Raw genomic sequence first — 24,911 nt, 5'->3', positions numbered from 1 at the left:
AGATGGACTGGAAGACAGTGAATGTGTGCAGTAGTCAGATTTCAGCTTGTTTTGGGGGAAAATGGATCTCAAGTTGTGTGTGCTAAAGATGAAAAGGACCATCCAGACTGATATCATCAAAAGGTCTGTCATGGTATGAAGAAGCATTAGTGAAGGCACCATTGATGCAGAGGCGTATATAGGGATTTAAGAGAGACATATGTTGCCTCAAGGTGACATGTTTTCCAGGGAAGTCTGTGGTTATTCCAGCAAGACAATGCCAGACTTTATTCTGCATTCACTAAAACAGTGTGTCTTTGTGGAAACATAAGGGTGCCTGCTTGACTGGCCTGCCTGCAGTCCAGATCTTTCTTCTATTGAAATAAATGGTGCATCATGAGGAGGAGAATTCAACAACAAATGTTTCTGAAATACAATGAATTTAATCAGTGACAACATTGGAAATCTTTGTACTTTTATCAGTCAAATAGAGACAACAAATTAAAATGTTTTGTTGTTATTGTATTTTTACACAGTGTCCCATTCAAAGTTTTTTTTCTCACACTGTTAGCATTTTACTACATGCAATATCCACCCGTTTGAGGTGTTGTTCCAAAACGTTTTGGCATTAATGTACTTTGTAATTCCTAGAATCAGAAAATTAATTCTCTTCCCTTTAATTCAGCGGCTCATGCTGATTTAAAGAATAAAATCTATTTTTATGTGCAAATAAAGTAAGTAGAACTGAACATTATATGATAAAAGAAATATTTAAATAAAGTACAAATATTTAAACATGCTTATGAACAGTAAAACAAATCTTTAAACTTTAAGCTTCATCCTTTTAGCTTTGAAACACTCATTGTATGATTACTTTTGACATGCATCATATTTATCATCCTTATAAATTAAGCTATGTGTTTCTGGTTATGTTCTGTGTCTATCGCTCCAGTGTTATCTGCAGGATGGTTTGCCATGTCATATAATGTAAAGTACCTGGTTAAACTGAAGTCCTTCTGAAAGCTGCAGAACAAAGAGGTCTCAGATCTGGACTGAGTAAAGAAGAGCAAACAGACACAGATAAACACTTCATGAGTTAAAGCCTAACCACGCTGACAAAGAAATGCAGATTAAATGAAAGGTGTAAAGAAGTGTCACTTGTACTGAGCAGGCAGGTTTTATTAAACAATTCCTACAAACTGTGATCAGAAACTCTGACATTATGACATAAATAAGCATCTGAACTTGCAGCATTTCATCATTAGAACATTGATAGATTATATATACAGCATGTACACTCACTGAGCACTTAATTAGGAACACATATCTGGTTCCATACCTATACAGATGAACTTTCCGGGTATACAATAAGTGACTTTACTTCATCTGTTTTGTTATCCCCCCATTTATCAATTGAAAATAACCTCTCAGTGACCAGATAACAATTTAAAGATTTAAAACTGTTAATTAAATTAATGAATTTATCTAACTTGATAAGATTAACAATCTTACACGTGTTGAATGAGGTGTGCTAGTCTGAAAACAAAAAAAAGGAGAAATACAGTTAAGATTCTACAGATTTGTACGTCATGAGAAATGTAATATTACTTTAATTATACAATATAAATTATGTTTGTTAGTTCATTATTTCTTTTTATTTCTATTTTATTTATGCATTTTTTTCCCCAATTTAGCGTAGTCAATTTGTCTTCCGCTGCTGGGGGATCCCTGATTGCAGTCGAGGTGGGTATATTGCTGCTCACGCCTCCTTCGACCCGCGCGCAGCCCTTAGCGGAACCCTTTTTCACCTATGCACTCTGCACAGGTGCCTCTCTATCTGCCAATCAGGGTCCTTACACAGCTTTTGAAGACCCCACCCATGTCTGCTGCAGGCACTGCCAATTATGTCCGCTAGACCGAGTTTCGAACCGAGGAGTTCAGAATCTCGGCGCTGGTGTGCTAGCGGAATATCCCGCTGCACCACCTGAGCAAAACTCTGTAATTCTGACTGAATTCATGTACAGTACACAAGAAAGACAAAACAATTAATTATTCAAATAAAATGCAATTATTTACATATAAATATGTATATACTTGGGTATAGAACATGTTATTACTCGTTGTTATTATTATTTAGATATTATTTATAGGGCAAGCCGTAGCCTAGTGGTTAAGGTACTGGAGTAATCAGTAGGTTGCTGGTTCAAGCCCCACCACTACCAGGTTGCTGCTGTTGGGCCCTTGAGCAAGGCCCTTAACCCTCAACTGCTTAGACTGTATACTGTAACAGTACTGTAAGTTGCTTTGAATAAAGGCGTCTGCTAAATACTGAAAATGTAAATGTAAACATTTGCGTGATAAATTTGCAAGCAAGAAATGTTTTTATAATAATAAAATAATAATGTTAATAATAATTATCATAAAATAATAATGTTAATAATGTTAATAATAATAATAATAATAATAATAATTAATTAATAATAATAATAATAATAATAATAATAAATGAAACGTTTTTTGATTTCGTTTTTTTTTTTTGGCAATATTATCACGCATTCTGGTCACAACTCAGCTATGCTGTGACCAAGTGTGTCTGCGTTTCAAATAGCTGCACAAAATGTACATAGCACACTACTTTACCCCTAAAACAAGTTACTTTAGAGTCGGAATAGTGCACTACGGTAGCAAGGACGGGGTTATTTGAGATGCGATCTCAAGTTTGAATGGAAGTCATCGCTGATTGGTCAGACGCTTCACGTGTTTAATGTTGAACAGCCATTTTTGTAAAACACAAACAAGACGGGAGAAACGACAGTGTGGATTTAATCAGAATATAATTTACAATTAACGATCGTACTGAAACAAACTACATGCAAATAAGACTTCCAACCAAATTCGGTTTGTTTGTTAGTGCGGCGCGTCTGCGTGCAGACGAATATAATCTTAAAAAGTCAGCGAACTTTTAAGAAGCTGGCTAGCGTGCTAACGCTGCTAGCTAACAGCTCCCAGCTAACAGCTCCCATTGTGTCCGCCACAACCAGGTAAACCTTGAAACTTTTTTGTGCAAAGTAACTGATGCATGTCTCATTTATCTGCACTTGTGATTGCATTGTATTAACACTTATAAGCCTAGTCTGATAATATCCAAAAGATTAAGAATACCATTCAAAGTCTCTTAGGCCTCGAATGGATCCCCGAGCTAGATTTTGGGGATCAGTCGGTGCAGAGTGGTGTTTTACTGTCTCTTTGTGTTTTCGGTCTCAGCTCTAACGTCGCTATTCACAAACAACTCTGTTCGCTTCTGTAAACGCTTGTGTAATTTTAGTTGTAAATGGTAAATTTTAAATTTAGTTTAAGTTTAAATGCATTCAGGATGTAAAGGACGCTTAAAGTTTACGTGATCTCATAATGTGCAGTTAAATGTAAAACTTCTGGCTAAGTGATACAGTTTGTTGTTTTTGAGAGATGTAAACAAAGCATCTGCAGCAAACGTAATTAAACAGTTCAAGAGAGGCTTTATTGTCATTTCATCTATATACAAGTACATGTTGAAACAAAACAACATTCCTCCAGGACCAGGGTGCAACACAGAACAAAAAGTGGAGAACAACACAATACACAGTGCAGATAAACAACAATACAATTAATACAATGAACATTTCTAATCCAAAAAATAATGAAAGAATACAAGACTAGATACAAGTGTAGTGATAGCCAGTACATGGTGCTGAGTAAATGATAGGTAAGGTAAAAAAAAAACATATTCTGATATACAGTTAACTCCAAAAACTAACTGTCGATTTATTTATTTATTTTTGCTTTAGGTTACTTTCCTGCAAGTGTTAATGCATAGATCTATGTTTTAAAGTTTAGTAGTAAAATAGTAATTGTGCAGTTTTGTAAGTTTTGACACTGAAATATTGGAGCTTTATGTTAGTTTTTACTATCTCATAGCTGCTGTATAGGCCGGTTTATAATGACCTAAACCTTGTGCTAACACTCAACAACCACAGGCTTCAATGAGCAGCTGACTTGTGGATGTGTGAATGAAGCTAATTGATACCTATACAAACCAGGGTGAGAACAAATGTAGCTTTTGTGTTGAGTAGTTTGGTGGGGGGGGGGGGGGGGGGGGGGTAATTGTGTATTAAAACTGGCAACAGATGGCAATTACAGAGCTGATCAATTCTATGACTTGAACATTGTGCTAACTCTCAACAACCATGTGAACATAAAGCCGAATGCTGCCAGAAGTCATGACAAGATTTTAAAAGATACAAAGGTCTTTCCAGTTTGCAATTTCTACTTTCTGAAATGTCAATAACAATTTAAAACATTATTTGTTGCTCTTTTGTATTATGCATTGGTTGATCACATCAGTGATGATGGTTGTTTTATGTAGTATTTATTTATTTATTTATTTATTTGTCTCTGCTTTAGATCACAGATGTAAAGGAATCTCATAAAATCAAGACTGAATAAAAGTCAGGGAGAAAAGTTGGAACCGGCCAGCAACAGTGTCAACACGACTGCCTTGAATCACTCGTTCATATCCATGATTCTTTATTTTTGAAATACAAGTTCACTGATTGTTTTTTATAGTCTTACATTTACTCTTACATAACTCATTTGATGTAAATTTGGCAGCTATTGATTCACTAATATAGAGCTTTGAGTAGCAGCACACCTCAGCAACCAGAAACACCACAATCAACAACACAATCGACCTACAGTTCCAGTACTGCTCCTCTACAGCCTGAAATTCAGGGACAAGGTAAGAAATCAGGGGATTTAAACATTTACAGATACACTAGTAACATCTTGTCACAAGTACAGAAGCTTCACAAATGTTAGTACTTACAAAAGGAAGTTTATTAGAGGGACAGTGCAGCTAGAATGTTTTTGGAGACAGTTTGAGCATGTGCAGAGCAGGGATGCGAGCTATGTCAAGAGTAGGGTGCTAAGGATGGAGCCACCAGGCCAAACAGGAGGTTTATAGATGCACTAAAGGAGGTGGTTGGTGTGATAGAGGAGGATGTTTGCGAAGGAAGGAGATTTTATTCACTTGGTTATGCTGTGTGATTAAATGTAGGTGATGGCAGAATGGTAGTTCTCTGTATTCAAAATTAAATCTGCTACACAATTATGCGTACAATAGCCAAGGGGTGTGAATACTTTCTAAATCCATTATACGTTTCAAGTTTCTGCAGTGGTTACAAATGGAGGAATTCAGTTCTGATGTTATTGGATATTATTTAAAAGGTTAAATGCTTGAACTTTGTGTGTAAATGATGCATCAGTTTCAATTGAACCTGTTTCGCGTTGACAGAACTTTCTGAGCCGTGAGGACAAGGAGAACATGACTGCTGAGACACTTAACTTCGGTCCAGAATGGTAATCATTTCTCTTTGTGTATTTCTGCACCACTTCCTCATCTCCTGGGAGGAAGCAGATGCTTCCTGAGGTTTAGTGGTTTGTTTTGAGTTTGTGTAGAGAAGTGATTTTTCACTGACCTACATAAGCTCAGCGGCTGTGCATAAAGCTGTAGAATATCCATCTGTACTGTAGATCAACCAAACCGCAGTCTGTTTACCTGAGAGGAAATCACCAGAAGCTGCTTGATCATGAATATTGTTGTCAGTTTTTGGTTCTTTCCTCCTGCTTTTTATCCACCGGTGCTCAAAACTTATCATTAATCCTGTACTCTGAGCACTTTTAATAACCAGTTTAACCCCTCTCTCCAGGCTCCGTGCACTATCCAGAGGAGGGAGCGTCACAACCCCTCCTCCTTCCCCCGCAATGCCAAAGTCCAAGCTGGCCGAGTACCGCTACGGCCGCGAGGAGATGCTAGCACTTTACGTCAAAGATGAGCAGGTAATAGGCTGTAGTGACTCACAGAAGCTGTGCTCCAGGCATCCGACATTGCTTGTGATTTATGTGGATTTTTCTGTGTTCATTGGTGTAGGTCCCAGATGACATGCAGGACCAGGAGTTTGCTGTCATCCTGCTGGAGGAGCCTGAGCAGCCCTTGGCCCTGGTACCTTTCACTGAGGAGGAGCAGGTAATATCCCAACCTTACTTAAGTAGCTTTTTAACTAGTAACCCAACTATTTATATGAAATGTTTCAAACACCAGACACCATTTAATCACAATTTATTGGTTCATGTTTTTCCTCCTCATTAACCAAGAAAATGTGCATTAACCCTAATAAATTACATACCCATTTATAGAGATATTGTTAGCACTACACTGTTCTCTGTGTTAAACTGGCAATCTAAAAGTGGTGGATGGCTTACTGAGCAGCGTAGTGTGCCTCTCCATACGTGATACGTCTCTCTCTGAGGCTATGAGGCATCTGGTGAATGGACGTGTGTAGTAACAGAGGAGAGATGTGGTTTTGGTTAGGACAGCATTCCTGTCTAACATTGCCCTCAGATTTTTCAAGGCTTGAGCTGTGGTGGAGCAAATACTTAAGACAAAACATTCACTTAAACACGTGACACCCCAAGATTTATCAGCCAACTAATAGTTCCTCACCCCTTGTTTTTTGCACAGAGGAACTATTCCATGTCTGTGAATAGCGTGGCCGTGCTGAGGCTGATGGGTAAAGGGGCCAGTGCCCCTCCGGTGGGCGTGTCCCGAGGCAGAGGGAGCGCTAAAGGAGGGCGAGGTGAGTGTCAAACATGCACACATGAACACATCAGTGGATGTAAATGATGAGCCATACTTCATGTTTTTTTACATTCTTTGGTATAGGCAGAGGAAGAGGAGAGGGCGGGTTCTACCAAAGAGGTGTGGATGATGAGGTGGGATTTGGACGCGGCCGAGAGATGCACCGCAGCCAAAGCTGGGATGACAGGTTAGTCTATGAAGTACAGTTTCATCCCATGATTCTTATTCCAGTCTATTTGGAGAAATGAACAAGGATTATGATTGCTTTCAGGTTTACAAAGCATTTTCTCTGTCGTACACCCCCCACACCCAATAACTGTTTTTCAGAGGTGAGCGGCGTTTTGAGAAGCCACCCCGGAGAGAAGGAGGACGTGGTGGGTTTGAGGATGGAGGGATGGGAAGAAAGGATTATAATCGCTCAGACAGCGACAACTGGCGCACACTCCGTGAGGAGGAGGAGGAGGAAGAGGGAGGAGAACCAGGTGGCAGCTGGAGGGTGGCCGGGGCTCGGCGCGATGGTAAACACACTCGCATTTCAAACACAAAACGAATCGCAGAATCAGTCTCAGATCAGGAGTTTAGCACTGCTTCTGTTTTTCAGATGGTGGTCCACGCTCGGCCGGCTGGAGAGACCACGCAGATGGACGCCGCCGGAAATTCGAATTTGATTTCCGGGAAGGTGACATGCCTCGGCGACGGGCAGGAAGTGAGGGAGAAGACGAGAGAGACGGACTGCCAGAGTGGTGCACGGATGAGGAGGAAGGCGAGATGGGCACTTTTGATTCATCAGGGGCATTTATGTGTGTAAAGGTGGGTCATGGCCAAATATTGTTTCTGAATCCATGTCAAGCACCCCAATGTAAGAACATAGCAGCTGGGAAAGCAGTAACTCCAAAATTACCACTTTGCCATGACTGCTACCGAAATTATTTAACCCCTATTGCAATCAATCCATAACAGTTTAAATAGTTCAACAACTGATATAACAAGTGGTTTCTTCAAATTTTTGATTGCAACTGTATAAATTGGGGTAATAGGCCTGGTGTTGCCCATAATATCAGGTACAATTGGTTGAACTACTGAGACTAACACCATTCTTAAATAGGGGCAGTGGTAGCTCAGTGGTTAGGGTTCTGTAGTAAACAAAAGGTCATTGGTTCAAACCAGCCACCACCAAGTCGGGACCCAGAATGTCCACATATGTATACATCACATCCAAACAGAACGTATATAGCTATTGTAGTTAATATAAATGCTTTATGCTCACTACATAAAACAATAATTAATCTCTAGAAGACATCAAGAGATGCGATCCCTGAGGACCAGGAGCTGGAGTTTGAAGCTCTAGAGGAAGAAGAGGAGATTTACTTGGAGATGAAGGATAGCTCAGCTGAGAAAGGTGGGATATTAATGTTAACCTATATTTGTGCTACACTTGTTTCATAAAGCGCATAGACAATATGGCCAAAGATATTTGGACACTTGACCATGAGCTTGTTCGACATCCTATTTCAAAAACAAATAGAGCGACCTCTATGTGATGATTATCCTATCCCCAAAATGCTTATCCTTACTTAAAACAAGTGAATTGTGAAGTGATTTGAACTCCACCCAAACACATAGCCAATCTCAATCAGATAACCTGAGACTAAAGCACAGGAAAAAGAAACACTGGATTGATTCTTCAGGCCTTGTAACGTCTCTTGTTTTCTTTTCACAGTGGAGGAGACTGAGGGTTCAGAATTATCTGAAGGAGCAGAGATCAAAGCCTGCTCTCCTTCGATGGTCTCAATGTCTGCACCTAACTATCCTTCAGAGCAGGACACGCATCTGCCCCATGACGCTCTCTACATGAAGCCGATCATCTCGTCCAGTGAAGGTATTAATGTCTTTATTATGGCAGTTTGGTGGAAATGTGAAGAACTGTGCTGATTGTGGTATGTGCTTTTCGGATGCAATTCCAGCAGGGGGCAGCACTCGGCAGAATCAGAGCTCTCCTCCTGCGTCCTTCTCTCCTCCGGCCTCTGTCTCTGACCTTCCAGTTCCCGGAGGTGACGCAGAGGAGGAGGATGGCATGAAGCACATGCAGCAGGTCAGTGCACCTCCAACAGAAATGCATATGTATTGATCATGGCTGCAGTTAGTTTTTGTGGCTAAACACCATCTCATTCCACTAGGCGTGTAGAATCATAACATTGTACGCAGGACACTTTTGGTGAATGACAGATTAATTTCAGATTCATTGTAACTGTCAGGTGACACTTTATTCTCTTGCAATCTAAACTGTGCTACTGTTGTGGCCTGATGAAATCACTTTCTTGCGATGGATACTCCCAGTTTCTAGCCATGTAGAGTACCGAGAGAACAGCATGTTCATCTATATGTGGTAAAACTCTCTATATGAATCCACTAATGGAAGGTGGCAGTCAGTGACTTCACATTTGTTGAATAAGGACTGTGCTTGTACATAACCCAGTGTAGTGGGGAAGTGTTAATCTTAATTCCTAGGTGTTGAATGATTGGAACATAAGGTAAGTGGGTAAAGGCAGGTAAGGAGGTAAGGGCAGCTGTAGCCTAGTGGTTAAGGTACTGGTCCAGTAACCAGAAGGTTGCCGGTTCAAGCCCCACCACTGCCAGGTTTCCACTGTTGGGCCCTTGAGCAAGGCCCTTAACCCTCAATTGCTTAGACAGTATACTGTGAACAGTGTAAGTCGCTCTGGATAAAAGCGTCTGCTAAATGCTGAAAATGTAAAATGTAAATGTAAGTGACATTTGTAATTAGGTTGTTGTAAATGATCTGAAAATACACATACCGCTTAGTTAAATGTCATCTAACTTCATGACATGATTTATGTTATGTTTGGCCTTGCCTCTACATGAAAACAACCTTCTAGGTTACTAAAAGACCAACGTTGAGATCCTGAAGTTCTAGTGTGCCTTATTTTTAAGTAGATGGGTAAAATAAACATTTTTGTAAAGGATGTCATTGCTGTTTTGAAAGTATGAACAATGCACCCAAACAGAATGACAAACAGCATAATAACTTGTTTTTAATTATTGTTAAAATAGGGTTTGGTTCCATCTCACAACACTCAGTACTACTTCCTCTTTTGAGCATTTTTTTCTTAATCTAATACTTCCTAAAATACTAAATACTTCCTTCTTAAAATTCCTCTTACATGTTCATTTCATTACATTTACATTTATGGCTTTTAGCAGACACTTATCCAAAGCAACTTGCAAATGTGAACGAATACAACTAGAGCAAATTGCGGTTAGGTGCCTTGCTCAGGGCCCAGCAATGGCATGAGTCCAGTACCTCAGCTGCTGAGCTACCACTGCTCTATTGCACTTACTGCTTGCACCACCTCTGTTCTGGCCGAGCAGAGTGGAGAAATTGGCATCATTTTCACAGTGTCTTGTTGCATCTGGAAAGCTATTACTTTCACTGTCATCATCTGTCACTAGTGCAAACACCTCAGCCAGACAACAGAGGTCACAGTAAAACCCTGTCTGCATCTTTCCCCCAAGTGCAACCAACTGTACCTACATGGATGCCCAGCCCAATGAAAATCTTAGCTGTGGTAGCCAAGTGTATAAACAACCGTGTGTTTATAATACCCATATTTTCGTGAACAGTGCCAAAGACACCCTCAAAATATTTGTTTTTTGTTTTTGTTGTCTGTGCTTTAGGAGGCAGAGAAGCTTGTAGCCTCTCTACAGGACACGTCTCTGGAGGAAGAACGTTTCACACAAACTCTACATGATGGTCGCAGTGCTGCCACTCATTCACACGCTCTTCCTAACACTCACACACACTCCCACCCAAACACACACACCCCGTCTCACTCTGCCAGCGCTCTCCCACTGACTCATGAGTCCGCCATGAAGTGGTTTTACAAAGATCCTCAAGGAGAGATCCAAGGTAGCCGCATGAACATCTACTTTTCTTTCAAGATTCATTATTTGGATCAATATGGATGTTTTAAGTCCTTCTTAAAACTCTTTTATCTCAGGCCCGTTTACTCCAGTGGAGATGTGCGAGTGGTTCCAGGCTGGTTACTTCAATATGACTCTTCTGGTAAAGAGAGGCTGCGATGAAGGATTTCAGCCCCTAGGAGAAGTTATTAAGATGTGGGGGCGTGTGCCTTTTTCTCCAGGACCCTCCCCACCTCCTCTATTGGTGAGACAGACACACAACCACACACACATATACACACACAGGAGTGTATATAAAACACTCATTTGATTTAAATAATGGTTTGTGTCCGTGCAGGGCAACATGGATCAGGAGCTGTTAAAAAAGCAGCTAGAGCAGGCTCTCTACCAACAGCTCCACATGAGGTACCAACACCTGAACAGGTATTCCTTCTTTCCTTTTTCTGTTAGATGAATACAATTTTACTGACCACTTTATTAGGAACACCTGTAGATCAGCTTTTTCAGGTGATTATCCAGCCAATGCTGTGGTACCAGAACAATGTACAAACTCTTCACACACGGGTCAAGAACTTTCAGCATGATGTTCACATCAAACATCAGAACGTATAAAATTGTTGCTGGCTGCTGAGATTTTCATACACAACAGTCTGTGGACTTTACCCAGAATGATGACTATAAAAACATCTATTGAGTGGCAGTTCTATCTGCATTCATTTGAGGGGATTTAACCCGGTTCTATTATGCTGTTCCTAATAAAGTGACCTGTGAGTTTATGTATACAAGCACAAAATCACACTCGGAGTTCTTCACAATCCTGTGTGTTTCAGGAGTGGCGAGGTGGGAATGCCTGCCTTGAACAGGTCTGTGTCAGAATCGTGGGATATGCATACCTCAACCTCACAGCCTCCAGGTAAACACTGTTTTACACACTCCCATACAGATGGACACACAATTAGAGCACTTAATTAGTTTAATTAATGAGCTCCGTTAGATAATGAAATCTTTCCTCTCGTCCTCAATCTGTCTCGTTTGCTCAGGCTTACTGACCCTGATAGTTTGTGTGTCAGTTCATTAACGTTATTAGGAAGGTGCCATCAAACGGACCAGATTTGGCTCCTTAATGTCCTCAATCTGTCTCCTGCAGGTGCCGAGGTCGGTCTGTGGGACTTAACTATGACTAATTCACCTCAGGGTCCAACGCTCGAGCAGCTGCAGAAAGTAAGATTTGCTTCTAAACAGTCTTTGTCCTTGTGTTGTCTCTGTCATGTTGTTGTAATTTGTTGTACCAAAAGCTGTGTAATATAGTGTTATAAAAAAGCTCAGTCATGTAATAGATCTTACTGTAACATAGGTGGTGCTGTCCAAAGTCAAACAAGCTTAACGTCCCATCGGGTTTAGAAGCCCTGCTATTAAATTGGCTTTTCTTTTTCATATCAAAGATTCTGGTGTTAAAAATATTACAGTTCTGACCTGAAGTTTCTCATTATCTCGGGAAAAAATTGGATTTGTTGCTCCAATGTCCATATCTGCTGCATTCAACAGTTGAACTACCATCAGCCCAACATTTCATAGATCCCTCACCCTCACATGCAATGTTTTGGCTTTTCAGTATACAAGTCCCTTGCAACTGTATGTAAATTTTTTACTTCAACTGCATGTGAATAATTATTGGTGCTTAAACTGAAGCTCCAGCAGGAGGAACTCAGGGTGAAGCGAGAGGAAGAGGAAAGAAAGAGGCGTGAAGAAAAGAGAAGGCAACAAGAGGAGCAGAAGAGGAGGGAGGAGGAGGAACTATACAGGCGCAAACGGGAACAGGTGAGATCAATTTGATTGGAGATTTGATTTGATTTTTCATGCTGTGAGCAGGTTTTGTCTAGAACTGATGTATGAATACAGGTGGGAAAGTAAATATAGAGTTTTAAATGACTCTAGTTCTTCTCTAGTTATTTCAGTACTGGGGTTAAAGTCTGAGTTAACCTATATTTACTTATATAGGGCCAAATTCTGGTGAGTTGTTGGTTGCAGAGTCTGAGCTACAGGGGTTTGAATCCTGGGCTGGGCTCACAAAAACAGAAGGTGCAAATTGTTATGGGGGAAACATATCAGTGAACCCCTAATGCAGGTCCCAAGTCCAGATAAATACGAAAGGCGCTTCAGCAAGGGCGTAAAAGTCATGCCAATTTAAATATGCAGTAGCTTGATCTGCTCTGGGGATGCCAAACTGGAGCGGCCAAAAGGAATCATTCATTTAATCGTGCAGGGACAAACGATAGTCTGGTCTCACCTTGAAGTGTTACTTCTGCCCTGCTTGTCATCCGACCGCCTTTCCAGCTTGCCATTACTGTAGTTCGTCTTACAGGCACAGCAACTTGTACTAGAATCCTATCCAGCACAAGCAGTGTCCTTGGCTCTTTTAACATTAGTTGTGGTATTTCATTAAGACTTGGGGCTCATAAATGATTAAGGACTTATTTTTAAATGAAGTAAAATCCAGTCAACATTTGGTACATATCATAATGGCGGTGCTGATGTTTTTAATAACTTTCTATGTGTTGTTGCAGGCCCGTCAGCAGGAGCTTTTAATGAAGCTAAGCCAGCAGCAGCAACAGGCGGTTCAGGGAGGCGCAGGTTGGAGCTCAGCCCAGGCTGGGTTACACTCTCTGGGTAAATCTCAGGGAAAGAACCTGAGTCTGCTGGAGCTGGAAGCTGAGAGACTACACAAACAGCAGCAGCAGAGAGTTCTGCAACAACAGAGGGTGCTTTTATTATTCTCAAATTATCAGTTGTGCTTAATTTACATTTATTTTTAATTACACTTCTGCGTATTTCCTACACAAAAGCCTGGCACGGAGCTGTAACTTTACTGACAGCAGCAGGCGACGCAGGCAGTAGTGCATGTCTCTAATTGACATTTTTGCCTTTTTATGCTAGTTCTAGATACAAAGCTTAGATCATTAGCTTGTTAAAACCTAACCCTTCTCGTGTGTGTACAACATGGCAGTCAGTCAGTCAGCTAGGCCAAATTCAGTGTGGTCTCAACTTGAGGATTTACTGCTGCTTTGCTTGTCTGCCAAATTCTCAGCGTGCCATTAGTTGGATTTGCCTTGCAGGGGCAGCAACTTGCACTAGAATTCTGACCAGGACAAGCAGTGTCCCTCATTGAACATTAAGCTTAAAATGTTATATTATATATTTGTTGCTTTTATTTTGTGCCGGCTATTACTTAAATATGTAAATTAGGCATGACGCGGAGAAGGGAAAGAAGTACGAATACCCTTTATCAAGTTTGTCCTGCTGTATGTAAATATTCAATTTAATCATAAGCATCACCTGGACAGCGGCTTCTGTAATGTGATGAAACAGTTGTTGGTTTTGGTAATTTTGCTTTGTCAGTATTATAATAAATACATAATGATAATTAATTAATGTTTCTCTTTAGATGGCAGTAGGACAGTGGAGTGATGGCTCTGTGGGAATGTGGACGGGAATAGAGGGTAAGATCGGCAGTGCCAGCACTGGCAGCATGGGAATTTGGGATGAGGTGGTTAAAAACCAAGCCAACCATCGCAACATGGGGATGAAGACCAGCCACAGTAACCCCTCACTCAGGTCAGTGCACATAATCACCCTCTTTCACATGGCCAGTAGTATAATGAGTTTACATAATTCAGCCACATTCATTGCTGATAGGTGTATAATACAAACTCCATTAAAAAGGTACTGACCTCAGGGTACTGAGACTTATAGAGTACTGAACAATTAATAGGTCTATAATCATGTGGAAGATAATGAAGTTTGATCTCACAGACTCATGGTGAACTGATTTTATTCTCTCTGTGTAGTGAATACATGGCGAATCGTCGGAAGCGGACGGAGGAGGAGGAGCGTCTGCTGAAGCTGTTACAGGGAATGAAACCTCAACAGGACGGGTTTACCACGTGGTGTGAGCAAATGCTGCACGCTCTCAACTCTTCTGTCAACAACTCTTCCTCATCACTGGATGGTAACGTTCTCAGCATGTATTACTTTCTTTCTCTGTTTTATGAGGACACGTAATATAGATCAATAATCTGATTTGCTTTCATCTTTGTCTTTAATTAATTTGTCTTTAATCATGTTCCAACAAAAGTGGAACGCACAGCCGTTATATATTGTGCTACGGTGAGATCTAAAGCTCTAATGTTTGAGTCTTAGCCGTTCTATTGGGGGCGGCACGGTGGCTCAGTGGGTAGCACTGGCGCCTCACAGAAAGAAAGTTCGGGGTTTGATTCCCAGGTGGAGAGGTCATTTTCTGTGTGCAGTTTGCATGTTTTTCTCGTGTCTGTGTGGGTTTCCTCCAGGAGCTCCGGTTTCTTCCCAAAGACATGCAGTCAGGGTAATTGGAGACACAAAATTGTCCATGACTGTTTGACATTAAAGATTTGAACTGTGCAATCTTGTTTAACCAGTAACTACCTGTCCTGTCATGAATGTAACCAAAGTGTGTAAAACATGATATTAAAATCCTAAACAATAAATAAATAGGTGTCCTGTTGACCTGCGCAATTGTCTAACAGGCTGCGTCTGAGAAGGCGAGGTCCTCATTGGGGGTTCTTTATTGCTGTTGCAAATGCGACCCCTGTCTTAGTTTGTGTTCCAGATTTACTCTTATGTGTTTGGAGAACACCCTTTAAGAAAATGTCTTCTGTGTTCAGTGGCAACCATCGTGGTGTATCTGAAGGAGGTGGAGTCGCCTTACGAGGTTCACGACTTCATCCGCCTTTACTTGGGGGACACAGTCGAAGCCAAAGAGTTTGCCAAGCAGTTCCTGGAGCGCCGTGCCAAGCAAAAAGCCAACCAGCAGAGACAGCAGCAGCAGGTGAGTGGACAGTGTCTTATTAAAAAATATGCATGTTTATAGTTGCATGCATCTTTATTTGTGGAAAGTGGGATGTAAAATGATTTGTGTGTGTTTGTGTGTGTGTATTTAATTCTCTTCATAGCTGTGTAAGGAGATGGCAGGGCTGAATATGAACTTCCCCTTGCAGGTAAGTGCTCCCTGTTTTCGTCATTTGACCTGTAAACAGCTTAAAAGTATTAAGATTTGTTTTAAAAGAAGGGATTTGTTTTGTTGTTTTCAGTCTATGTTTCAGACGGGCCACATGAATAAAGGTGGCAGCATGTATGACAACCAGGGAGGAAAGATGAAGAAGAAACCCAGCATGATGCTCCACACTGATCCTAGCATCCTCGGTGAGAAACACAGCTTGTGCCTTATAACAGCTTCCAAGGGCTAATGTTTTTTTTTTTTTTTCAAACATACGTGCACACCAAGGTCTTTAGACACCAGCTTTTTGGTGGTCAGGACTACACAGCCCTGAACACAGAAGGGTATGAGCCTCGTCACTTATCATACCAAAGCTGCCTGTAAGCATCCCTACGAGAAACTCTCATTCGCCCACATAGATCCCTCAACTTAACGTGCACATTGAGGTTCTAAGGTTTTGGCTCAATACTTCAGTTCTTTGTAGGTAAAAAGTAATACAGATCCATTTTGGGATGTTTCTATGACATTTGAACAATTGTAGGTTATCTTTAAGATGTTCTGATGCGTTAGCCAGTTGAATTCCTTATTGGTGCGTGTTGAAGCTCTCTGTAATCTGCTGCAGGCCGGTTATACGGCACACTCTGCGGCTTCATTCTTGTCGAAGCAGTGCTGTACTAGTTTGTGGTCTACCTCTGGAGGAAAGAGCAAAAGGGCATTCCAAATGACACAAAAAAAAATACAGCCCTGTTTAATTGTTAAATTTTTTTACACAGGTTACTCATTTCTGGGTTCAAGCGAGCGGATGATGCTGGGAGAGATGGAGACAGTGGAGGATTACTGATCCAGCAGAACAGTACTTGAGTCTACCAGAGGCCTTAAACCTGGAGCAAGCAAGCAGATGAATGTTCACTGCTTTTCCTCTCTCACAATCTTCCTCCATGTCTCTCGGCCAGTAGAGAGTGGATGGAGGGACGTGTGCAGAGGGAGCTCTCACACCTCTTTTATTAAGCACCTTAAATAAGCTATTGCACTTTATTACCAGTTTCAATATTTGAAATGGAAGTTTTTTTGTGTTTGTTTTTTGTGTTTGGGGGGGGGGGGGGGGGGGGGGTCTAATAGTGGTCAAAATTTTTTATGTTATTTTTTTTTATTACGATGCGAGATGTGTGAATATATCGTTGCCTATATTGTGTGTAGAAATATTTGTATATAGGCGCGCGGGTATGCACGCGTTCCTAAACTAGTTTGAAGGTCGGAGCGTAATAACTCACTCTGAAAACAAACACTGTCGTATTATTATTAATGTTATTATAATTATTTTTGATACGAAATCTAGAAAATTGAAAGAAAAAAAACTTGAAGATTTGCACTTGTTTAAGAAAAAAAGAGGAAAAAAGTTAAGGAATTTTGAGCGTGAACGTTTTGAATAAGTCTGCACAAAATTTACTACACGTGTGTATAAAGGAGATGCCATGTTTTTATTTTGTCAAGAGAATTTTTGTACTTCACCATGCATGTATACTAAATATGTGTGTGTGGAGTGTGAATGTGTGCAAGCTCAGTTGTACATAGGTTCTTATAGAAACGTAACAGATGGGGCAGTCGAATACAGCATGCCAGCATTTTCAAACTGTGTGTTTGTGTGTGTGTCTGTGTGTTTTTCTCCATGTGATTTGCTGGAGGTTGTGTGTATGTGCATGTATGGTGTTGTCCCATCAGTGGTGCTGTATTAGCTACATTTGCCTCGATTTTTGGAGGTAATTCGAGTGTTGGCCCTGTTCCAATACTGTTTTAATCTCTCTCTATCGACTTCCTCTCTGCCTGTGTTAAAAGTTAAGTTCTCTTCTAAGATTAAGTTCTCTGTCCCCACCCTGTACCTTTTATCTAAAAGCAGATCAGGCTTGTGTACGGATAGCCACACTCTGATCACATTATTCCTCAACTTTGTTCAGACGCCATCAATCAGCCAGCAGAGGTCATAATTGCATCAGTTATGAGGTCCCTATCCGGCTCCCTCCTTGTATGAACAAGCTAACCGTTGTTCATATAGCCGCCCAGCACAGCCGGATGGCAGAGCTGAGTTTCAAATGTCAGCTCTAGTGTGCTAGCGTGTTTTACCGCTGCGCCACCTGAGCGGCTATTTAAAAGATTTTTTTTGTGTCAGATGCTCTACTGGAACCAGTTTTCTTTCCCCTCTAAAATATACTTCTGGTGTTCACTTGATGTGAGCGGGCAGCTAGACCGCTCTGTGTAAAGATGCTTTGGAGTTTGGGAATTAAGTAATTTGATTGGCTGAACCAATTATGCCCAGAAGCCATCGTGGAAAACATAAACATTTTTGGTTTTTGATCTGCTCTAGCACTTTGTTTCCTCTCTGACTAGCAGACATGCTAGAAAGTGACAAGCCAGGTTTTGAAAAAGAAAATCAGTGACTAGATGGTCAGTGATGACAGATAATTTTCATGCTGGCAAGCTAGCAAGTGGATATGGTGATGTTTACAGTCCAATTACTTTTGGGTCAATAAATCAGTTTGGTTACATTTTGCTGGCTGCAAAAGTGGCTGGGGACGGTCGTGATGTTTAAAAGACGTCACAGTTTAGATTTTAAAGCAGTGGAGTCGATAAGGGTGTGTTTGAGGCAGTATTAAATTTGGGTTTGATAATTATAGTGTAGCTCTTCTGTTCTTATAAACACCATAAAACTGTGTACTATTATTTCTCCCGCTTTTGGAGGACCACGTGAACGAATTGCCTTTTTTATGTGTGTTGTTTAACGAGCTACTTTTCATTGCTGTTAAGAGAGAATGATTGATTTATTTTTCTATTGTTGCATACAAAGTATTTGAACCTCTCTGATTCGGAGCACTTTTCAAGGCTGCTACGTTATTGTATTTTTTTTTTTTTCATTTGTGTTGTTTTTGCAACCTCGTGAAGTTTATTTTACAAATGAATGTATTCCTGAAATGTGTAACAGAGCATCACAACAAAACCTTGTCTCTCCAAACTAGCGAGACAATTCTGACAGTGTTTGGGTTTTTTTCCCCAGCTGTTCTTTTAGAACTTTCTCAAGAAGCATATGTTGGTCTGATCAAATTTAAGGACTTTTGCAATGTAGCAGTCAATGTTTGTTTTTTAAGAAAAGAATTCAGTGATGTGTGTTTTTTTTTCTTTCTTATTTTTTTCCAAGTTGGCGCTAATCTTCTGAATAGAAAGACTTGAAGACCAGGGCTGCTGGTTGTTATTGGTACTTGATCTGGGGGGGGGGGAGTAAAAAGTATATTTTTTTGCAAGAAAAGAAAATATTTAAGAGCAGCAATAAGGCCATGAACGAGTGAGAGGACATTTTGACTTGAAAAAGACTGTACTTGAGTCTTGTACATGTCCCACAGAGGTGAATTCAAAATGGACTTGTTTTCTCCATGGTGCTGGAAAAATTGACTTTTTTATTTTTCGGTGGAGTTTGCATCTGTCCTGTCACCTGGAGAAGACTTGTTTCCTGCTACCTCTAGAAAACGTGTACTTGGAGATTCACACAGTCTTCTGTATTTCCAGAGCATTCAGAAGTGTAGGACTCAAGTGGACTGAAGGCTAGACTCTTGTACTGACTGTTTCCTACAAAGTGGACCCTGGTCTAGGGCAGCCTTCTTGAGAAGTGGACCCTGGTCATGTGCAGGCTCCTGGAGAATTAGACCCTGGTCATGTGCAGGCTCCTGGAGAATTAGACCCTTGTCATGTGCAGCCTCCTGGAGAAATGGACCCTGGTCATGTGCAGCCTCCTGGAGAAGTGGACCCTGGTCATGTGCAGCCTCCTGGAGAAGTGGACCCTGGTTTCCTACAGTCTCCTGGAGAATTTGACCCTTGTCTCAAGCAGCCTTCTGGAGAATTAGACCCTGGTCATGTTCAGGCTCTTGGAGAATTGGACCCTGGTCATGTTCAGGCTCTTGGAGAATTAGACCCTGGTCATGTTCAGGCTCTTGGAGAATTAGACCCTGGTCATGTGCAGCCTCCTGGAGAAATAGACCCTGGTCATGTGCAGCCTCCTGTAGAAGTGGACCTTGGTCATGTGCAGCCTCCTGTAGAAGTGGACCTTGGTCATGTGCAGCCTCCTGTAGAAGTGGACCTTGGTCATGTGCAACCTCCTGGAGAAGTGGACGTGGTCTCAGGCAGCCTCCTGGAGAAGTGGACCCTGGTCATGTGCAGCCTCCTGGAGAAATCGACCCTGGTCTCCTGCAGGGTCCTAAAGAAGTGGACTTAAAAAAGAGACTTGGATGCTTTTTGTCAAATGAAGGAATATCCTACATCATTCCTAAATGGTTTTACGTTTGGACTTGGATGGAGGAACTTTCAACATTTGTTTGTTCAGTAATCTTAAATTGCTGTAGTTCTTCACTGAGGAGGAGATCATCTCAGCAATAGAAACCATTGAGTCTCAAAATCACAGCTTGTACAGGTAATGAATCAGCTCCTGTCACATTAATATTAATAGTTACAACATTCAGATCTCATCTAAGCTATAAGTGTAAATCAAATAATGTTTAAATGTAGCAGGTAGGGATGCACTTGATACCTGATCATTAAGTACTGACTGATTCTAACTTCTTACCTGCCTATCAATTCTTGTAGCTATAAAAATATAACATCCTCTTTTAGTGCTGAATCTATATTTTATAATTATAATTCTTATTGTTTAATGGTACAAAAAAATACAGCAGATCGGGGTTTGTGCAAGGGGCTGGGGATTTGTATTGTATTGGGAATTGGAAAAGACTAGATTGGGGGGTAAATATAGGTGGATGGATGGATCAATCGATCACTTTTATTAATCTCAAAGGGAAGGTCAAGCATTACAGAAGCTCAAGGTACATTAGAAAAAATGATCAAGTAAAAGGCTCAAGGTACATTAGAAAAAAAATACTAAGGTAAGTATTACGGTACAATACTTGTAAAAAATATATAAAGGAGATGTAATATGTGGAGTAATAGACGATTATAAACGTGTCCTCTGCAGTAAATATTCTCAGATGTGCAATGTAGGTTTTGTAAATGGAGTGAAATAGTGAAGTGAAGTTTTGCAACCAAATAAATTTAATTATTGAAGGTGGGCATGTTGTATTATTGGCTACTCTTGATTTATCAAATATAAAGTGTTAGTAATTGGTACTCCTGTATGGGTATTGCAAGAGCTGAAAATTTGTTTTGATGCATTCTAAACCATTTTTTTATTTTTTCCCCCAGATTTTCGGTGGATTAAGTCTATTTGGCTCAGTGACGCCTTCTACTGGACGGAAGAGCTCGAGCTCAAGATCAAGGCCAGACTTGAAGACGTCCAAAAGACTGAACCCACAGCTTCTCAAAATCCTTGTAATTTTTTGCTCGATGTGTGCTGATAATCAGATAAACAATACATCATTATATTCAGTGTATAACAGCTGCCAGGCTTCTTATAGGCTATGACACAAGTTGAGGATTGAACCCAGGTGCTCAAGACCCATGTTTCTGTGTGGCACCCATGCTACCAGCTACAAAGTTGGGACACTCCATGTTTTGTCCAAGACTTTTTCCTATGCTTTTTGCTTTTGGCCTCTGTGCAGCAGTTCTGCACAGCAGGACTTTCGAAGACCCCTGGTTTTGTGGGCATCTGCAGGTCTGAGTGCAGAGTTTTAGTTGTTTAGTCAGTTTAGATGTTTAATTAGGCACTGGCATCTTCATTGTGAAACATTCAGTCATAAGAGCTACTGAGTTAATTTTTTGAGTTTTTTGCATAAAGATGTTTGTGTTGAACCAAACCAAAGCAGCACTCTTGTTTGTGCTCAATGCCTCATTGGTTCTGTACAGTACTCATTCACCTTCAACAAAGAGCTTATTGTGCAGTTTTTTCTTTTCTTTTAAATCTAGTCGTATCTCATGTCAAGTCTTCCTATCCTGACAGAGGAGAGTCACAGACTATCCGGCACACATGCAGTTGCCAGACACTTCTTTTCACCTGCCAGAGATGACAGTCTCACAAAGTGTAAAAATAATTAACAGTCTCTCATGTAGGCCGTGCCCTGCCAGATAATAGCACAGCTGAGATTTGTCCTTGACAGCTTCAGATCTCAGTGATAGTGGGCTAGTGTGTTAGACCTCTATAGCTCTCTGATTGTTTAGTTTTAGGATGCTGCACATCAGCATGTGTCCTGAGAACCTGGGTTCAATCCTAAACATTTGGCTGTTGTCAATAAGGAGTTGCTCAAAATGACCCCCAAGTGTGGGCAAATACATGATTGGTTGCTGCCCTGCCTGGTACCCGGCACACTGCAACCCTTATCAGAAGGAAGCAGTTACTGAAAGTGAATTGGTAGTTTGCCTGTTTGTATTGCTTTGGCCTGGGTAATTCGCTTGCTAGGCAGCTTAAGAAATTGTTACCAGTCTAAAATACCTGATGTAATAGTAAACGTCACCACAGTAAAACTTCACCACAGTTGAGCTAAACACTAAACACCAGTTTTAATTACACACTTAACAAAAGTTGACCCATTTTTTATTAGCAAGTCTGAGTTCAGCTTTTTAATATAATAAGTCGTCACCAGGTGTGACAAATGTAATTGTTGGCAGAATGTCACCTAGACTATCATTTGGATCCTGGTGCATAAACAAATAGTAGTCAGATTTTAGATTCACATATTAGATAAGTATAAATGACAATATAATCACCATGTTACAAATTGATTTCTGGACTTATTTTTACAGTAAAATTGAAAAGCATGACTAGCTAGTTTTAATCAGTATATGAACGAGTAATTGGTCATCGCACATGACTACCATTTTTAAATGACGTGCAGGATAAGCTGATAATAGCTAGTTTGGAAAATTGACTGGTTTTAATCATGCAACAAACATGGTTTTATCTTTACTACAGGATTAAGAATGAGTTAGCTTCTTGTTGTTGCCTACTGTTGGTTGTACCAAAAATAGATTCTGATTAAGTTTTTCTACCCCTAGCAGGCTTGATATTGTGATTCAGTTTATTAGCTGGCTTCCTAAATAAAGTATTCGGCTACAGGTTTTTACCCAATAGTAAACCTTTAGGTAGCTAGCAAACCTTGTTCCTGGATTTGAAGAGCTTGCTAATGATCCATGTGTAAACTGTTTTCTCAAAACTCGTTTACAATACTCATTGTGTATTAAACCGTTTATAATGCTAAGCAAGACTTCAGTCTAAAGCCATGGGAAGAACCTCTGGCAGCTTTGTGATTGGCTGATCACATGTATCCTAAGCCCTGCCCATTTAAACCACATTTTGAGTAGATCAGACTGCAGGGAGCTGTGACGTGTAAATAATGTAAATGATCTTTTTCTTCTCTTTGGTTGAATGTTCCTGTTTTCTCATGCTAATTCATTATTGCCAGATACCTAGGACCCCTCCCTTTCCTAAGACGTTTCCAATCAGACTCTTATACTGAATACTGATTTTCTTAATAACGCTGAACAGTTTGAAGGTAATGTGGAGTTAGAGATGTGTTTGCTCTTGCTCAGGGTTCACTTCCAGTGGATGAGTAACACTGAGGGTACAGGGCAGGGTGTAAACTTAATTTTGGGGGAGTAGTGTGTGTTTGAATTTTTTTTTTTAAAAGTGTGAAATGAAAAATAAAGTTTTTAAACTGTAAGTTGTCTAATGTGAATCATTTTAATACATCAAGGGGATTTACTATTCGCTTTCCCTCCCTCAGTCATGAATAACCTAATGTAGAACACTTGACTAGGAAGGTGACTAGTCCAAGACACGAGTCCGGGCCTTTCTGGCAATGGTGGGCCAGTTATTTTTAGGATGCTGCACATTAACATGTGTCCTGAGAACCTGGATTTAATCCAAAACCTTTGGCCATTTCTGTGAGGAGTTGCTTTAAATTACACACATTAATAAGTGTGAGCAAAGACATGATGGGTTGCTGCCTTGTCTGGTGTCTGGCACACCTCAACCCTGATCAGAAGGAAGCAGTTACTAAAAGTGAATTGTTGTAGTTTGTGTGGCCTGTTTTTATTGCTTTAGCCTGGGTAATTTGCTAGCTAGCCAGCTAAAACTGTTGTTACTAGTCTAAAATACATGACATAATAGTAAACATCACCACAGTGAAATGTCACCTTAGTTAAGCTAAACATTAAACTCCAAAACACTTGACTAGGCAGGTGACTAGTCCAAGACATGAGTCCGGGCCTTTCTGGCAATGCTGGACAATTGGACTAGACCTTTGAGCCAAAATGTAGTTTTATAGTCCAGTAGTTACAGCAGGTGGTAACAGTTTGGTTGTAGTTTTAATAATTCGACACAAGGCGGCGCTAGGATCTCAACATTTAAAATTCAGATTCGTCCCAAGTGTATTGGATTCAGTGGTGCAAAAAAATGGAGGAAAATCTGATATACTAAAATTATTTGTATCTAAAACTTATTATTTAAAGATCTGAAGCTGAACTGTATCTTTTCTTTCTAATGTTTTAATTAAAAGCGACTTACAATTGTGACTGAATATAATGCATGTGCCTGAGTGGTGGGGCTCTGCTTGGACCAGGAATGTACCAATCAGTGGTCCAGTACTTTAACCATGGAGTAACTGCCCTCATTTACGTTTATAATCTATGTTTAAGCTTTATTCTTCTACTGAACTTTATAGCTCAAAGGGTGGCACAGTGGCTCAGTGGGTAGCGCTGTCGCTTCACTGCAAGTTGGTCCTGGGTTCAAGCCCCAGGTGGGGAGGTCAGGGTCCTTTCTGTGTGGAGTTTGCATGTTCTTCCCGTGTCTGTGTGGGTTTTCTCCCACAGTCCAAAGACATTCAAGTGAGGTGAAGTGGAGATACAAAACTTCCCATACCTGTGTTTGACATTGTGAACTTGTGAACTGAGCAATCTTGTGTAACAAGTAACTACTGTTTCTGTCATGAATGTAACTAAAGTGTAAAGCATGATGTTAAAATCCAAATAAGTAAATAAATTTAGCCTAAAGTATGTGAACCCTTTAATTATTATTTTTGTCATTGAATATTAATTCATTAATCACTTCCTGATTAGAGTTGCGGTGGAACTGAGGCCACCCGGAAACATTGGGTGCAAGGTGGAGATATGCCATGGACAATTCTTGCAGTTTATTCTGGGGTATCATCCACTCGCCTTTACTCACACCATTGAGCCATTCAGAGCAGCCTGTCCACCTTCTGCATGGTCCTGCGAGGTGGGCGAGAACTGAGTGGTGGTTTAGCGTTTCAGGGTTCAGGCCCAAATATGGCCAGACAACCACTGTTAAGCTGCTTAGGATTGTTT

General features: G+C 40.6%; 1 protein-coding gene and 1 long non-coding RNA gene across 3 annotated transcripts; both read left to right on the top strand.

Annotated features, from left to right (window-relative positions):
- Window positions 1-2,783: 2,783 nt before the first annotated feature.
- gigyf1b (GRB10 interacting GYF protein 1b) lies at window positions 2,784-16,655 on the top strand. Of its 2 annotated transcripts, XM_063013681.1 has the most exons (25): window positions 2,784-3,020; window positions 4,420-4,753; window positions 5,309-5,373; window positions 5,724-5,853; window positions 5,945-6,040; window positions 6,536-6,650; window positions 6,737-6,839; window positions 6,980-7,170; window positions 7,254-7,462; window positions 7,946-8,051; window positions 8,373-8,531; window positions 8,617-8,744; window positions 10,346-10,577; window positions 10,669-10,835; window positions 10,929-11,014; window positions 11,422-11,504; window positions 11,739-11,812; window positions 12,281-12,409; window positions 13,156-13,350; window positions 14,034-14,203; window positions 14,437-14,597; window positions 15,289-15,452; window positions 15,577-15,621; window positions 15,715-15,826; window positions 16,394-16,655. In XM_063013681.1, the coding sequence occupies exons 3-25, from the start codon at window positions 5,339-5,341 to the stop codon at window positions 16,459-16,461; spliced, it is 2,958 nt and encodes a 985-aa protein (XP_062869751.1). In that variant the 5' UTR covers window positions 2,784-3,020; window positions 4,420-4,753; window positions 5,309-5,338; the 3' UTR covers window positions 16,462-16,655. The 2 variants fall into 2 exon arrangements, with proteins under 2 accessions (XP_062869751.1, XP_062869750.1); XM_063013680.1 differs by having other exon boundaries at window positions 15,577-15,826.
- A 2,292-nt stretch (window positions 16,656-18,947) lies between these two features.
- LOC134332660 (uncharacterized) lies at window positions 18,948-23,266 on the top strand. Its single transcript, XR_010015273.1, has 2 exons — window positions 18,948-20,070; window positions 20,856-23,266. It is a non-coding gene; the product is annotated as an uncharacterized LOC134332660 (long non-coding RNA).
- The last annotated feature ends 1,645 nt before the right edge of the window (window positions 23,267-24,911 follow it).

The sequence above is a fragment of the Trichomycterus rosablanca genome, chromosome 18 (genome assembly GCF_030014385.1).
Source record: "Trichomycterus rosablanca isolate fTriRos1 chromosome 18, fTriRos1.hap1, whole genome shotgun sequence".
NCBI lineage: Eukaryota > Metazoa > Chordata > Actinopteri > Siluriformes > Trichomycteridae > Trichomycterus > Trichomycterus rosablanca.
Note: the sequence above shows the minus strand (reverse complement) of the source record. Positions and strands in the feature narration are given on the sequence as shown.

What these genes read in the sequence shown, in the direction of transcription:
- gigyf1b (XM_063013680.1), top strand. Translation starts at nt 5,339, where the DNA reads ATGACTGCTGAGACACTTAACTTCGGTCCAGAATG. An exon ending in CTTTCACTGAGGAGGAGCAG is followed by an intron (nt 6,041 to 6,535) that starts GTAATATCCCAA and finishes TTTTTTGCACAG; the next exon opens with AGGAACTATTCCATGTCTGT. An exon ending in GGCCGGGGCTCGGCGCGATG is followed by an intron (nt 7,171 to 7,253) that starts GTAAACACACTC and finishes TCTGTTTTTCAG; the next exon opens with ATGGTGGTCCACGCTCGGCC.